Here is a 15,308-nt window from a genome sequence, read left to right as displayed (position 1 = left end):
TATATATATATATAAAGGCTCTTTCTTTTAAACAGAACAAAATGCTTTCACATCTGTAGTAATCCCTTAATAATTCATGTGTATTTAGCACAGCAAAAAGAACTAGGAGGTATAAATAAACCTGAAGAACTTTATATTAAAAAGATACTAAAGGGTTGGCAGTTCCTCAAAAAGTGAAACACAGAATTACCATATGACCCAGCAATTCCACTCCTAGGTATATACCCACAAAGAACCAAAAGCAGGGACTTGAAGCATTTTTCACAATAGCCAAAAGGTGGGAGCAACCTAAGCATCCATGAACAAACAAATGCACCACGTCCATACTGTGGAATACTATTCAGTCTTCAAAAGGAAGGCAATTCTGACACACGCTACAATACAGATGATGCTGAGTTAAGTAAGCAAGACAAAAGGACAAATATTGTGTTTTTCTTGAGGTATCTAGAATAGGCAAATTCATAGGGACAAAAAAAATAGAATAGACTTTACCAAGGGCTTAAGAGGAGGAGGGGGAGTAGGAGTTATTGTTTAATGGATACACAATCTCTGGGATGATGAAATTCAGGTTCTAGAAATGGACCCTGGTTATGGTTGCACAACATTGTAAATGTATGTAATGCCAGTGAACATAAGCTTTTATGGTTAAAATAGTAAGTATATATTTTACTACAGTTAAAAAAAAAAAAAAAGAAACTAACATACCAATACGGTGAAACCTCGTCTCTACTAAAAATACAAAAATTAGCTGGGCGTGATGGTGTGCACCTGTAATCCCAGCTACTCGGGAGGCTGAGACAGGAGAATTGCTTGAACCCAGGAGGTGGAGGTTACAGTGAGCTGAGATCATGCCACTGCACTCCAGCCTGGGCAACAGAGCAAGACTCCATCTCAAGCAAAAATGAAAAAAAAAAAAGGACACTAACACCACTACCTCCATTCTCCAAATTCATTGAAGCATTCACATACATTTTGCCATAGTTGTAATCAGTAGGAAATGTGCTACATTATGTTCTGCCTGTTTCCACCTATTTCATATACCTTTTCCCATGTATTAACGATATACATATTTGTTATTTTAAAAGACTGTGTAATATTCCTCCAGGTTGATGCACACTAGTTTGCTTAGCCATTTCCGTATTTTTGTCTTTTCTTTTTCCTTTGTCTTTTTTGAGTCAGGGTCTCGCTGTGTTGCCCAGGCTGGTCTTGAACTCCTGGGCTCAAGTGATTCTCCTGCCTCGGCCTCCCAAAGTGCTGGGATTACAGGCATGAGCCACCACACCCAACCCATTCCTGTATTTTTGAACATATGAGGGATTCCTCTCCAATTTGGATATCAAAAATGTTACTATATGGCCAACTTTTACTGTGTGTTTTTATCTAATCCCTGGCATAGTTCTACATCATCTCACTCAGCCATCATATATGTGCTTATTTAAAACAAGTGAATAATTTATAACTACAACAGTAAGTGTGAACTGTAGAAAAGTCAGGAAATATATAAATATAAACAAACAGAAAAAAAAACCCTCAACTCTCAACACCCAGAGATAACCAATGCTATGAGAAATATAAACTTACAGGTCTTACCTCTTCTGTGTGTGTGGGTGTGTGTGTATATATGCTTTACAATTTAAAATGAGATCATACTCTACATATTGTTTTGGTATATGTTTTTACCTTATAAACATCTTTCCAAATCAATATATATTGATGTAAAACACATCATTTTAAATGATCTTAACATTCCTAGATTAAACCTCTTCAAAGGCTCTCTTTCAAAGATGGAGGTAAAGCCTTCATGTAGTCCCACTTACCTGTCCTTTACACCTCACTCCTCCTCAAAGTTGCTAAATCTCAGACAAACTATACTGCATACCATTTCCCACCCATGTCCCAAGCCTTCCCTCCTCTGAGGTTTTGCATGGGCCCAGGGTTAAAATCTGTTCCTCTGTCAGGACCAGCCTTACTGCCTCCACTCCACCAAGCCTTCTGCATCCACTGGAATCCCCTGGAAGCAATGTCTTGGAATTTTCTGTTTCCTCAGTACTTTGTACTCTTCTAGTAATGAGCACCTTCTCTTGAGGAATAGGGTATTTGTAACTCAAACAGCCTGAGGCCAAGGGCAGGCTCTATGTATCCCCCACAATGTCTAAAGCATAGGGCTGGCAATTGGCAGGCACCTAAGTATTTGAATAAAATTGAAAAACCTTCACAAGAAGGGTCAACTGGCTCTACTTTTACCAGGGGTTCTGACTTTGCATGCGTGCTTAACACACCCACTTGGGGTAAAGATCCCATAGCTGCTTGTCTTTTTTTCTCTCTCTGAGGCTCAGGAAGGCCCAACCTTTCTTACCCTTCCTCCAACCTTGTTGCCTAGTAAGTTGGTGACAGGTACGCTGGGTTAAACGTGCAACTTTATCTCTACACCAGCATTTCAACCACTCATTTTCCTAACCTGGGTTTAAAATCAAAAGGTAGCAATCCAGATATTTCTGGGAGCTTCTGACCCACATCAGCAGCCAGCTCAGGCCAAAATGCTGTCCTCCAAAACTGTCTGTTAGAGTCCAGTGATGAGGCAGGGACTCTAGAAAGCGGATTTACAAATTACATGACAGATAACCAAAGAGGCAGATGGGCCACGGACGAGCAAGTGATTGGCATAAGGGGTAGGATCTCATCATCCTAAAGGCTGCTTCATCACTGTTTCAAAGGAAAAGGCGTAGGACTCCAGGGCTGAGGGATAAGTGACAGGAGAAAGGTTTCCTGGAGCTACTTCTCCCATCCCCTCATCTGAAGTCAATGCAAAAATCTCTTTTAGATTCTTTCCTTACTGAGACCCCAAAGCTATCTCATGTTTATGTTGTGCTTTCAAGTTTTGTCCCATCCTCACAAAGTACTTTAGTGTGCTGTAATCTTTTACTCTCCTGTCAGCTGTAAAAGGGGATAGGGAAAGACTGTTAAGGAAGACTAAGGCACAAAGAAGCTTAGTCTCTGATTAGTCTCCTTCACTCTGTAAGTGTGCAGCAGTCCCACATCTAAATCCAAGCCTCCTTCCTCCTAAATCAGTCTTCCAACCACTTACCGAGGCTCACATCCCTCTTCTATCAGGGATACCCTCTGAGGCTGCTGGGACACCAGCCTAGACACCTAGGATGAATAGATTTTTTATTAATAGCTTCTTTTTAGCACCTAATGGAGGAGATGGCAGGCCCAATCCTATTGTTTCCAATGACCTACTTTTTGTTTTGCTTTTGTTTGTTTCTTGAGGAAGTCTTTGAAACTTGAAGTAAAGGACTCTATTATCTCCTAGGGATAACTTTAACCCATTTTATATTCGTTTCCATCACTCTTCATATCCTACCCTATTCAATGAGTCTAATCTCTAGGACAATAGTCATAGGTGGTACTTTGCTCCCAGTACTCACAGGGCTTGGGAGCACCCAAAATCCTGGAATGTGATGTGAGAATCCAACCAACGCATTTTGGTAAACTCTACATTCTTTCCAGCTCCCTCTGACCAGTTATCCATTAAGACTCTGGACTTGGCGGGTCCCGACTTGTTCCTCCATGTACAAAAAAAGCCACACAAATAGCAGAAAAGAAATACAAAGGGAAAAAAAGGAGGGAGTGAAAAGAATTGAGGAGAAACCAAGGAAACCCCAATCCAGAATCTGCAGCCCCTGACTCGCTCTCCCCTGGCAGACTTGCAAGGATCTCACTACATCTAAATCAAACAAGAGGACTTGCCTCAGTTTCTTTTCCTTAAATGAAGAGACAACTGGGTCTCAGCCTTATTTCCACAGAGGCCACATCCTGGCGCAGGGTGCTGGCACAGCACCTTGCTGGCCACGAGATGACAGAATTACCTTCTGTCTCAGAGTCCTTAGCAAGGCTCCACTACCCTCCTAAATCTCCAAATTCTTGGCATGTCCCAGCTCTTTTGAGGAGACTAAAATACCATATTTCCTTTAAGCCTAGGAAATAAGGGAGGGGACTTTTTTAAAAAAAATTAGATTTTAATAGTTAAAAAAAAAAACTACCACTTATTTCACAAACCTCCTCGCAAGTGGTTTGGTAAGCACCTGCTGCTTTGGACATCAAAATTGGCTAAGGGCTAAACCAAGGTGTCAGTTTCCCCCAAATGCAAAAACCAAGGTGTCAGTTTCCCCCAAATGCAACACAAACCAAAGCCAAAATGAGACACTGACATGTCTTGTGCCATCCTTGAAGGGGCTGCAGGCTGATGCAGCATGTCCCCCCTGGATATCTAATAGGAGCTAAGAGGTGGGGAGGGTAGGTCTGACTACAGCCAATGCCACCCAACCTCACTGGGCTTGCTCTCCCTCTGGCATAGTCCTGGCCTAAGTTACCTCTGAGGGATGTTGTAAAGAAATGAAGAGATGCAAATACACTTTGAAGCCTTAGTTAGATTATGTCAAATCAATTAATGTCCTTTAGGATTGAAGGTGTAGGTGAAGGAGTCCGGAAAGAGGAGACTACCCAAAGACATGCAGAGTAAGCCCTAGACCCCGTATCCGTAGACCTACACTCTCCTGGGCCCCTGGGAAGATGCCCATTTTTAATGTCAAAGCCCTTTCCTTTATTAGTGACTGTCCAACCCAGGAATAAGTGATGCAGGGTAGAATATAAAGCTGCTTGCAGACTGGGGCATCAGCAGCTTCAGGTCAACACTTAAGTTCTGCTGCCCAATGAGATTGACCTCAATAGAGAACGTCCCCTAAGAAATCTTCTGGGTGAGCCTAGTTGAGATAGAGGCTCTTGGGTTTATCCTCCATGGGCATACCGGAAAGATCTGGGCATCGGGTTCTGCCTTGCACTTGTGTGATTATTGTTAAAGGAGAAGCAGCATTGAGAAGTCACAACGGTTGCTTGTGGTTGGAAGATGAACTGGTTTCATTTCTGGAAAGTACCCCTCTCAGATTTAGGAAATAGGGGAGGGAAATATGACAATAGGCTTCCCTATCAGAGAAGAGAAGCCCATATCATGACAGGCCATGACAAAGCAGCAGGCTGTTGGGGCACTAGCTGGGTGGTTGCAGGAGGGTGGAGTGTCCTGTTTACAGCACCGTGGGGTATTATCAGCCCATCGCATGCAGCAGCCTCCACGGCCCAACCACCTGGTGAAGCACCCTGGCACCAAGCCAGGCCATTTCACCATGCAGCTGAGCAGTGGCGGATGCTTTGGTTCTTGGGCAACGGCAAATGGAAAAAACAAAACAAAACAGCACACACAGGAGATAAGAAGCCTTAGGTGCTATCTTCCAGAGCCACTTGGTCCTGTCTCCCAACTGCTACACTAGTAAGGCTTTAGGGAGAGGGAGCTATATAAGTGGAGAGGGCCAGCGGTCAAGTATCTGCCTGTTGGAGGAAAGTTAACACGGAAGAAGGCACACAAATGACAGATAAGACAATGAGCAAATGATGGGCCGGGCACACTGCAGCAGACTGATGCCCTTGGTAAGCAGATTTTGAGCACTCACTACGAGCCATCTGTCTGTGATAAACACTGGAGGAGTAAGACAGGAACCTGCTGATGAGATTGAAGTGAGCAAGGCTGATGCAACTGATCTCTGAGTGCCAGGCTACCAGGCATGACGCTCTTCTCAGCGTGACCAGAGATAGACTGTGGGGTAGAGGCTTAGCAATTTACAAGGGGAAACAAGCCCCTGACCAGTGGGTTCTGGCTGGGCATCTAGGGGGCATGCTGTACTTATTTCACTATCTTTGAGGTGATATAGGAGAGAAAAGCCTGTGAAATAAAGACAAGGCTACTCTCCACCCATCGTAGTCATCCCAAAATACCCAAGAAGGACTACAGAAGGAAAATGAGAGAGGCAGCCAATGAGATCTTACACATGGCAAAAACTCAACAACTAGCTGGTTCAACAAACAAGCTATGAGTCATTTTCTCATGGCATCAAAACTTGAAGCATTATTAGCACAGTCTTCTCATTTCCCCTGTTTTTTGTTTTTATTTTTTATTTTCATTTTTTTGATCTCACCTCTCCCCTTAAAGAGAAAACAACTCTTATTATAATAAGAGAAACTACACACATGTTAGAAGAAAGAAGAAAATGCAGATAAACAAAAACTGAAAATGGCCAACTATGCATGCCCCCACTCAGAGATCACCACTGTGCTCACCAATCCTGATCTCTCTCCATGCACGAGCCTGCATATGTATTTTTAGTAAAATGAGGTCATATTACACGTGCTTTTGTACAACCTGTTTTTTTTTTTTCAGTCAGTGATCTTCACTTAAGGAGGAGAAGCAGGCAGGGTCAGAGCAGCATGGTTAGACAGAGATCCTGTCCTGTCCTGTCCTGTCCTGTCCTGTCCTAGTTGTGATGCAGCATTTCTGTTAGAGGGAAATGTTAATCTGGAGTAGAAGAACAAAGTAAAATAGAGATTCAGAATTTCTAAACATTTCCCCAATAACAGATTTGCAGTAAGCAGGGAAAGTTCCTCCTAGCAGCTTCACAGGGATTATTTTTCTATTTCAGCACATTTGTTGGGATTAAACAGGGCAGGCCATCTTCTGAGCTCCCTGTGGTCCAGTGCTGCTTAACTGCTTAACTAGGGATAGGTGGGTTTGTGGGGAAGTTGTGGTGAAACTGAAATTTCCAATATGACTGTACAAGAGTTAGAAGCCCTCCTTGGAAAGCCCAAGGAGACCCCATCCATCCCAGCTGAAAAAATTAAATCTGGAGCTCCAAACACTTCTTTCAACAACACTTCTTTCAATAGCTATCCTTAACAAGTAGAAGCAACTAAAGAAACTACATTAGAAAGAAAGAAGAAAAATGATAACACCCCATGTTATCCCTACCAATAAGACCACCCCAAATAAAAAAAAGAGTGACGATATTTATACACACATGAAAAACTTCTCAGCCAGGCTCTCAATTACTGACTCCATATTTAAGTGTACAGCTTAAGTGAGAGCCATTGAAAGCATTTCTGGCTGTGTGTCCAACTTCCCAAGATGCAGACCACATCTGTAGGCAGCTGGAGAGACAGGCCAAGAGAAACCCTTCTGGAGATGTCATTGTGGGAAAAAAATAAGGAATACATTGGTTCTTTATAACAGCAAGGAGAAAAAGGGTGAACCCAAAGTCTATGTGTGTATATAAAAAGAGTAGACAGCAGTTACTTAGACATTTGTTCAATTCTTAAGAAGCTGCAGTTAGAAGAAAAGGAAGTGGTGTGAACTTTTCACCTTTTATCTGAATTCTCTGAAGAGGAGTTCTGTAGGATTTCAACATTTTAAAAACAAAACACTAGCAGTTACAGATTGGAACATACTTTCCTTTGGGATCTCCATGGCCTTTGCAAGAATAGCATAAATAGCACATAGCCTAGCCCCCTATCTCTAAAAAAAAAAAAAAAAAAAAAATCCTTACTCCATGGTTATTTGGGAGTGATGGATTCCTGGACGGCTATTTTAAACTCAAAGGACAGGCATAAACCCTTCATATCTTCACTTCTCACAGGAATCTGATTCCCATCAAGTGGGAAAGAAATCATGAAGCCCAGTCAGCTCTTAGGTAGTGTTTTAAGTAAGGTGAAGGAAAAACAAAGATTAGGGAAGTTCAAAGACAAAAAATCCTACAAAAGGACAACTATGATTGAAACTGTACTCTGATTTCTGTTCTGGATATGTGCACCCCCACAAGCTCACGAATTCTCTTATGGATGAGGGAGTTGAGCTTCCAAGGTGATGCAGGGCCTATGACACACCCCCCTGCAGAGAGGTGAACTGATTTCTCCAAGGTCGTAGAGCAAACTGAGACCTTTTATTACCCAAACAGAAGATTTCTGAAAGTACATTTCCTACCCTGTGTTTTGTTGTCAGACGCAACTATGTCATGACCTCCTGGCACCCTTGGTTCAGGAACTATTCCATGGGTTGGAAGGGTTCTATTCCTTTCCCTTGCTGGAAACAGGATGATCACACCTGGGTCTCAGGAACACTAGCATACCCACTGGGCATGTTGCGTGGGCCAAGGTAGGAAGACAATTTTTAAATGAGGGATTGGCCAGGTGTGGTGGCTCCTACCAGTAAGTCCAGAACTTTGGGAGGCCAAGACAGGAGAATCACTTGAGTCCAGGAGCTTGAGACCAGCCTGGGCAACATAGCGAGACTCCAACTCTACAAAAAAGAAAAAATAGGCTGGGCGCGGTGGCTCACGCCTGTAATCCCAGCACTTTGGGAGGTCAAGGCAGGCAGATCACGAGGTCAGGAGCTCGAGACCATCCTGGCTAACACAGTGAAAGCCCGTCTCTACTAAAAATACAAAAAAATTAGCCAGGCGTGGTGGCGGACACCTGTAGACCCAGCTACTCGGGGGGCTGAGGCAGAAGAATGGCGTGAACCCGGGAGGCGGGGCTTGCAGTGAGCTGAGATTGCGCCACTGCACTCCAGCCTGGGAACAGAGTGAGACTCCGTTTCAAAAAAAATAAAAAAATAAAAAATAAAAAATTTTTTATTAGCTGGCATGGGGGCATGACATGCCTGTAGTCCCAGATACTGGGGAGGCTGAGGTTGGGAGGATTGCTTGAGCCCGAGAGGTTGAGGCTGCAGTGAGCTATGATTATGCCACTGCACTCCAGTCTGGGTGACAGTGAGACCCTGTCTTTAAAAAAAAAAAAGGTGTGGGGGGGGTCCCTTTTCTAGTGAGGATGGTAGAAAGCAAGTGAAAGAAGGAAAATGAAATCAGAACAGGATTAGAGATAACTTTGAGATAATCAAAATAATTTCTGCTTTATGAACAAACCATGACTTATTTTTGGCTCCATTCAGCTTGCCTTCTCCCTGGCTTAAACTGCCAGACAGCAGCATACAGTCATCACTCGGCATCCGTGGAGGATTGGTTGCAGGACCTCCTGCAGATACCAAAAGCTATGCTCAAGTCCTTCATATAAAACAGTGCAGTATTTGCATATGGACTAAGCACATCCTCCCATATACTTTATTATTTGTTTATTTATTTTTCTTCTGATTCGGGGTTTTGCTCTGTTGCCCAGGCTGGTGTGCAGTGGCATGATCACAGTTCATTGCAACCTCAAGCTCCTGGGCTCAAGTGATTCTCCCTCCTTGGCCTTGCAAAGTGCTGGGATTACAGGCATGACCCACCTGAGCCTCCCAGGTAGCTGGGACAACAGGTGCAAACTACTTTGCCTAGCTAATTTTTAAATTTTTTTGTAGAGACAGGATCTCTCTATGTTGCCTAGGCTGGTCTCGAACTCCCGGGCTCAAGCGATTCTTGTGCTTTGGCCTCCCAAAGTGCTGGGATTATAGGTGTGAGCCACCTTGCCCGGCCTCCCTGCAATCTCACACTTTATCTCTAGATTACTTATAATACCTAATATAATGTAAATGCTATATAAATAGTTGTCATACTGTATTATTTAAGAAATAATGACAAGAAACCAGGCATGGTGGCTCACACTGTCATCCCGCACTTTGGGAGACTGGGGCAGGAGGATCACTTGAGTCCAGGAGTTTGAGACCAGCCTGGGCAACATAAAGAAACCACGTCTCTACAAAAAATTTTAAAAATTAACCAGGTGTGGTGGTATGTGCCTACAGGGCTAGCTACTCTGGAGGCTGAGGTGGGAGGATTGCTTGAGTCAAGGAAGTCAAAGCTGCAGCTGTGATCGCATCACTGCACTTCAGCCTGGGTGACAGAGCCAGACTCTGTCTCAAAAAGAAAAGAAAAAAAAAAAAAAAGAAAGAAAGAAAGAAAAAAGAAATAACAAGAAAAATTAAGTCTGTACAATTTTTTCCAAGTATTTTTGATACTCAGTTGGTAGTACCCACAGATGCAGAAACCACAGATGCAGAGGGCTGATGGTATATGTTTTAGCAACTGATACTCAAGTTAAAAACCTACAAACATTGACAGAATTTGATGGTCCCATTTTGTTGCCATCCCTCCAGTGATTTCAAAGGCCAAAAGACAATTTTTTGGGTATTCTTCTTTTGAACTGCTCATGTCAACACTCACATCTATTAGTGTTAATTCAGAACTGGCTTTATGCAACTCCCAGAGTAATATCTCTATCAGGAAGAGTTCTCAATAGATGCCAACACTGCTGGGTCAAAGGTCATAGGAAACAGAACATTTATATAATCCCAAAGTATTACCCCAGAAACCATTTACAAAGAGAATAATGTACTTTTATAGCCTGGGGGCTACCATACCACCTCAAGTGATCCAACTGAGCCTGACTAGCAGTGGACATTCTGGCATTATGTATCACCTGAAGTGACATTTTATGAAGTACATAGCTTTACCCATGAGATGTTCTTGTCAGAAATGTTTAACCTGAATCTAATCAGGTCCCAGATCTAACTTCCCATTTACAGGAAATACATGGGATATAGGAGCAAGTTAGATACACCATGAGGAAACAGAAAAATCCAGTGTGGGACAACTAGAGACAACTGATGCTCACTTTTCAAAATGTTAGTCATAAAAAATAAATACAACAAAACAAGAAACAGGAGTGGGAAGTAGTTCCAGATTGAGAGACTTTTAAAACAGACATAACCAAAAGGGGACTTTGGCTGGGTTCTGATCAAAAACAAGAACCATCAAAGGGAAAATTTGAAAATGGACTAGATGACATCTCTAGTCCATTTCTGCCTTTGGCAAAGCCACAATTACTTTTGCACCAACCTAATAGATGATGTCATTTCATTACGTATAATGATGGTATTACGATTATGGAAAAGGATGTTTTTATTCTCAGGAGATGCCACTGTTATGAGGTGACAAATGTCATGATAATTGCAACTTACTGTCAAATTGTGCACCCAAAAAAGTGCATATGGATGTACATACGTGCATATGTGGGTATGTCTAGACACACATATATATAAACAGAAGGAGAAAAGAGAGATGAGACCATTGTGGCAAAAGTTATCAGTGGGTCTAGGTGAAAGATAAATAGGTAGACATTGTGCTTCTAACTTTTCTGTAGGTTTGAAATTTTCCAAAATAAAGTTGTAAGAAAAAAAATACTGGCTTCATTGAGGAAGACAAATTCAATTCATTCCTCAGCAAGGACCTAAACCCTTTAGCGTTTCAACATTGGCAGGTTATAGCCAAATTCAACTGGGTCACTGGACTTCTAATTTGGGGGACTGAAGGTAGGCAAGAAATAAAAGCATGGATAAGGCTGAGGCAAGGAACTGAAACTCACAAGATGTAAGTTAATACAAGGTAGAATCAAGATACTAAACTAAATTAAGAAGTGTCATGTCATCCCAGGAGCAAGACTAAGACTACAGGCAGAATTAAGAGCTTCCTATAAGTCCAGAAACATGGCTGGAGTAGGATATAACTTCAGATATACACAGCCAAGTGGTCCCTCGGCAACCGTTTGTCATGATTGCTCTTCAAAAGGAATGCAGAAACCAGTGAGATCCCAGAGAGAGAGGTAAAAATGGCTAAATGGAGGGGAAGGAAAATGAATTAGAATTTATCAGTAGTCTTCCTTGCGGATGCAAAGATAAAGGACAGAAAAAGGCTTTAGTTAGAATAAGAGAGAGTCTAGCTAGATAGATAAAAGGTTGAATGAGGGTGGCTAGACTCTGCCTCTGAACAGTCTCAGGAAGAGATAATTACACATCCCCAGCTGTCTCAGTATTTACCCTTGAAGACAGGAGACTGTACCCAGATGAGTTTGGGCCTCCTCTAGTTCTAGAATTCCCCAACTATTAAAGGGTAAATAAGAGATGGCTACTGACCAATCAGCTAAATTGAAAGCTCAGAACCCATGCTATTATCTGGGGCAAGGTCAGTAGGGGGAAAAAAAAAAAAAAAAAGGCACAAAGTCAAAGGGAGATTTGCCTTACCTAGGCTGATCAAACAGCTGTGTTGTGGGCTCCCAGATGATCTCTCCCACCTCCTTCACCAAGCAGGAGAATATAAATAGCACTCAGTTTACCTGTGGCTAGCCACAAGCAGACATCTGGTCACATGACTGGGCAAGCTGGGAGTAACCATCAAGTAGACATGAACACTCAGAGGGGAGGTTTGCTCTCTCGCTACAGCTCACTAGGTTGGACTCTGTCAGGACCCTCTGCTCCTAACCCTGACTGATTCATTTTGCTCTGGGCTATGGGGAGGAAGCTGGGGGGCACTCATAAGGAACAATTATTGAAGTTCCTCAGGGCCAGGAAGGTCACAGTAACAGAATTTGCTCTGCCTTCAGGATCAAAGACCCTAGTAGGGTTATTCTTCTCAACCCCCGCATCCTTGAAAATTTGTGTGAACCATCTCAACCCACTTGCAGAAATTCTCTGATCATCTCCAACTCTGTAGTCAAGCTCTATCTACTTCATGCCCCCAGCTTCAAAAAAGGGAGATTACCTTAGAGACCACAACATCCCATCTAGTGATTCCTTACCTGGGCCCTGATATTTTGGAACAAACCTCAAATCAGTGGCAAATTCCCATGCTGAGCTCTAGCTGTGAAAGAACCCCAAAGTGCATTGGGCAACATTCCAGGGCAGACCCTGCTTTGAAGCCCTGGTCTTGCTAGTTGTTCAGATTTCCTAAGGGAAGCCCAAAGGTTATGTAGTGCCTCCAGGGTAAACCTAGTCTGAAAAGCAAGATTAGATGGCCCTTCCAGAAAGAGTGTTGAAGATATCACATTGGAAAGATTCCTCCTACCCTCAATATATGCTGATGGCTTCATATCAGAAGGGTGCTTATGAGGTCGCCTCTCCTGTGCTTCCAGAGGCAGAGCAGTGGGTGGCAACACCACCGGAAGGTAAGTTATACCCTCTTCCCCTGTATACGATGGGTTTTGGATCTGTTCTGAGATCAGGAATGCTTAACAGTAATGTCACCTTCTTTTATAACTTAAGTAAAAAGGCTTATCCTCATGAAGCAAAAACAAAATTGATCCAGGGAAACACTGGGACATTGATTACCAATAAGTCCTAACCAAACCTCTAAGAATTAGAAGGTCCAGGCTCAGTTATCATAGTCCTCTCTGAGCAGACAGCATTGCCACTTGCACAGCAGCTCCAACACAGACCTCTAAGCTTCAGACAACCCAACAGGAATTTGGGTGCAGCTCCTTCTCATCCTCCTGCATCTTGCCCTGATTCTGGTTGTCAACTACCGGGCACTTATGTTAGGGGAGGGAAAGAGTCTGAGGAATCAGAGAACGGTGGGGGCAAGGTGTATAACTTCATCACTGCCTAAGGACAAACAATCTAAGTATATAAGCTGCAGTAACAATATAGTAAGTGCTCATGGATCTATTTCATACAACTAGCTGGGCCCCTGAAAAAAAATCCCTTGATGACAACTTAACCATGGTCAGGATTTATTAAGTCTAAGGTAGCTACAGGTAGGCATTTCAGATAAAGGATGCATTCTAAAACTAAAGATTTTCAGGAAAATGTTTTCTCTATGTTAAGAATTCGAGTGGGACATATTCATTCACTTACCCCCAACTCTGGCAGCTGGGGGAAAACATCAGTAAGCAAAAATGACAAGAATAATTCAAGGGCCTTCAAGGAGCACAAACAGATGCATAACATGTGGTTTGGTGTGAGAGGAAAGGGGCCCGCACACAAGCGGCAGTGTCTGAACCTCTAGCTCTGTCTGCTTAGCAATGATTACCAGATCTACCCCTCCTTGGGCCCTGTGGTTAATGAAAGGTTTTCACTGACTAAAAATGAGCCATCTCTTTGTGCATGAAGTTGTAACTCCTGATCTACTTGATACAATGTGCTGCACTGAACCATGCAACCTGCTCACTCACAAGGCAGTGGGTACAACCAATCGACTGGTACATAGCAGAGGAAAGCTGTCTGGCCTAGGCTTATACCTGGCATCACTTTGTAAACCAAACCCACTCCTTTTTCCCTCAGATCTCAACTATATAAATGAGGTAATAGTCCTCCATGGCTCTGGCACAGCAGGGCCTTCCAGTTTCATGTATTTTAAGAAATGAAGGCTGGGTGCGGTGGCTCACTCCTGTAATCTCAGCACTCTGGGAGGGCAAGGTGGGTGGATCACAAGGTCAGGAGATCAAGATCATCCTGGCCAACATGGTGAAACCTCATCTCTACTAAAATACACAAAAAATTAGCCGGGCGTGGTGGCACACACCTGTAGTCTCAGCTACTCGAGAGGCTGAGGCAGGGGAATTGCTTGAACCCGGGAGGCGGAAGTTGCAGTGAGCCAAGATTGCGCCACTGCACCCCAGCCTGGTGACAGAGTAAGACTCTGTCTCAAAAAAAAAAAAAAAAAAAAAAGAAATGAAGAGAGTTGAGGGTAGAGCACAGTGACAGTGTTTCTTAGCCTAAGGAAGCAGTTTCTCTAGAAGGTTCCTGGCCATTCTGAATATGCTCAGTGTGCTTCAGCAGACAGCGGCAACCCTGCTGACTCCACTGCTGGGTCAACACTGACTCCACTGCTGGGTCAATGGGGGGCATGGACTGGGCTGGGACACACAGCAGCGGGCACCCAATCAGCTCTCAGAATTTGATGCCAACCTGGTCCAGCTAGAGTAGTAAGGACCAGCTATGGTCTCCTAAGAAGTGGCCTACTATAATGGTCAATACCTGAGCCTACATACTGCCTCCGCCCCATGTGCTATGTGAACTCAGATAGATCACTTAACTTCTCTGAGTGTCAGTTGTTCCATCTGTTAAATGCGGAGAGTAAGATATGTTATCACGATGTAGAAGAAAATTTCCATTCCAGAGAACTCCTAGTGCAGTCAAATTAGTCTCACATATATCCATGTGTTAAGTATCTTATTTGGAAATAACTTCAAATTTATAGATGCAAGAGTAAGAACAGTACATAGAACACCCATATAATCTTTACACAGATTTGCCTATTGTAACAGCTGCCCCATTTGCTTTACTGTCTGCTTTCTTCACATGTACTTTTTCTTACACACGCTCAAACACACCCACATGTCCACATGCAAGACACACACTCATATTCAGACTCACACACACACACACACACACTTTCCTTCACTGGGTTTTTGTGTGGTGTTCTATTTGAAAAGAACAGGGAACTACTGGAGGAGGGGAGGATCAAGATGAAGAGGAAGCAAAGGAGGCATGGCTATTTCGTGATGGTTCCACGGCTCTGTTCCTTTTTCTTTGTCTACTATGCAAACAGCAAGCACTCAGGTGTTCCTGCTTTAGAGATGAGCTATTATTGGCCGGGCGTGGTGGCTCACGACTGTAATCCCAGCACTTTGGGAGGCTGAGGCGGGCGGATCACCTGAGGTCA

At 43.2% G+C, this 15,308-nt stretch overlaps 1 protein-coding gene across 1 annotated transcript in view; it reads right to left on the bottom strand.

Moving 5' to 3' along the window:
- FAM117A (family with sequence similarity 117, member A) overlaps positions 1-15,308 on the bottom strand; it is a 49,242-nt gene that overhangs the window by 24,622 nt on the left and 9,312 nt on the right. Inside the window, exon 2 of the mRNA XM_011999379.1 lies at positions 11,891-11,943. Within this exon, the coding sequence (XP_011854769.1) occupies positions 11,891-11,943 (53 nt within the window). The remainder of the gene's footprint in view (positions 1-11,890; positions 11,944-15,308) is intronic.

The sequence above is a fragment of the Mandrillus leucophaeus genome, unplaced genomic scaffold (genome assembly GCF_000951045.1).
Source record: "Mandrillus leucophaeus isolate KB7577 unplaced genomic scaffold, Mleu.le_1.0 Scaffold59, whole genome shotgun sequence".
In the NCBI taxonomy this organism is placed as follows: Eukaryota; Metazoa; Chordata; class Mammalia; order Primates; family Cercopithecidae; genus Mandrillus; species Mandrillus leucophaeus.
This window is presented reverse-complemented; position numbering and strand designations above follow the sequence as displayed.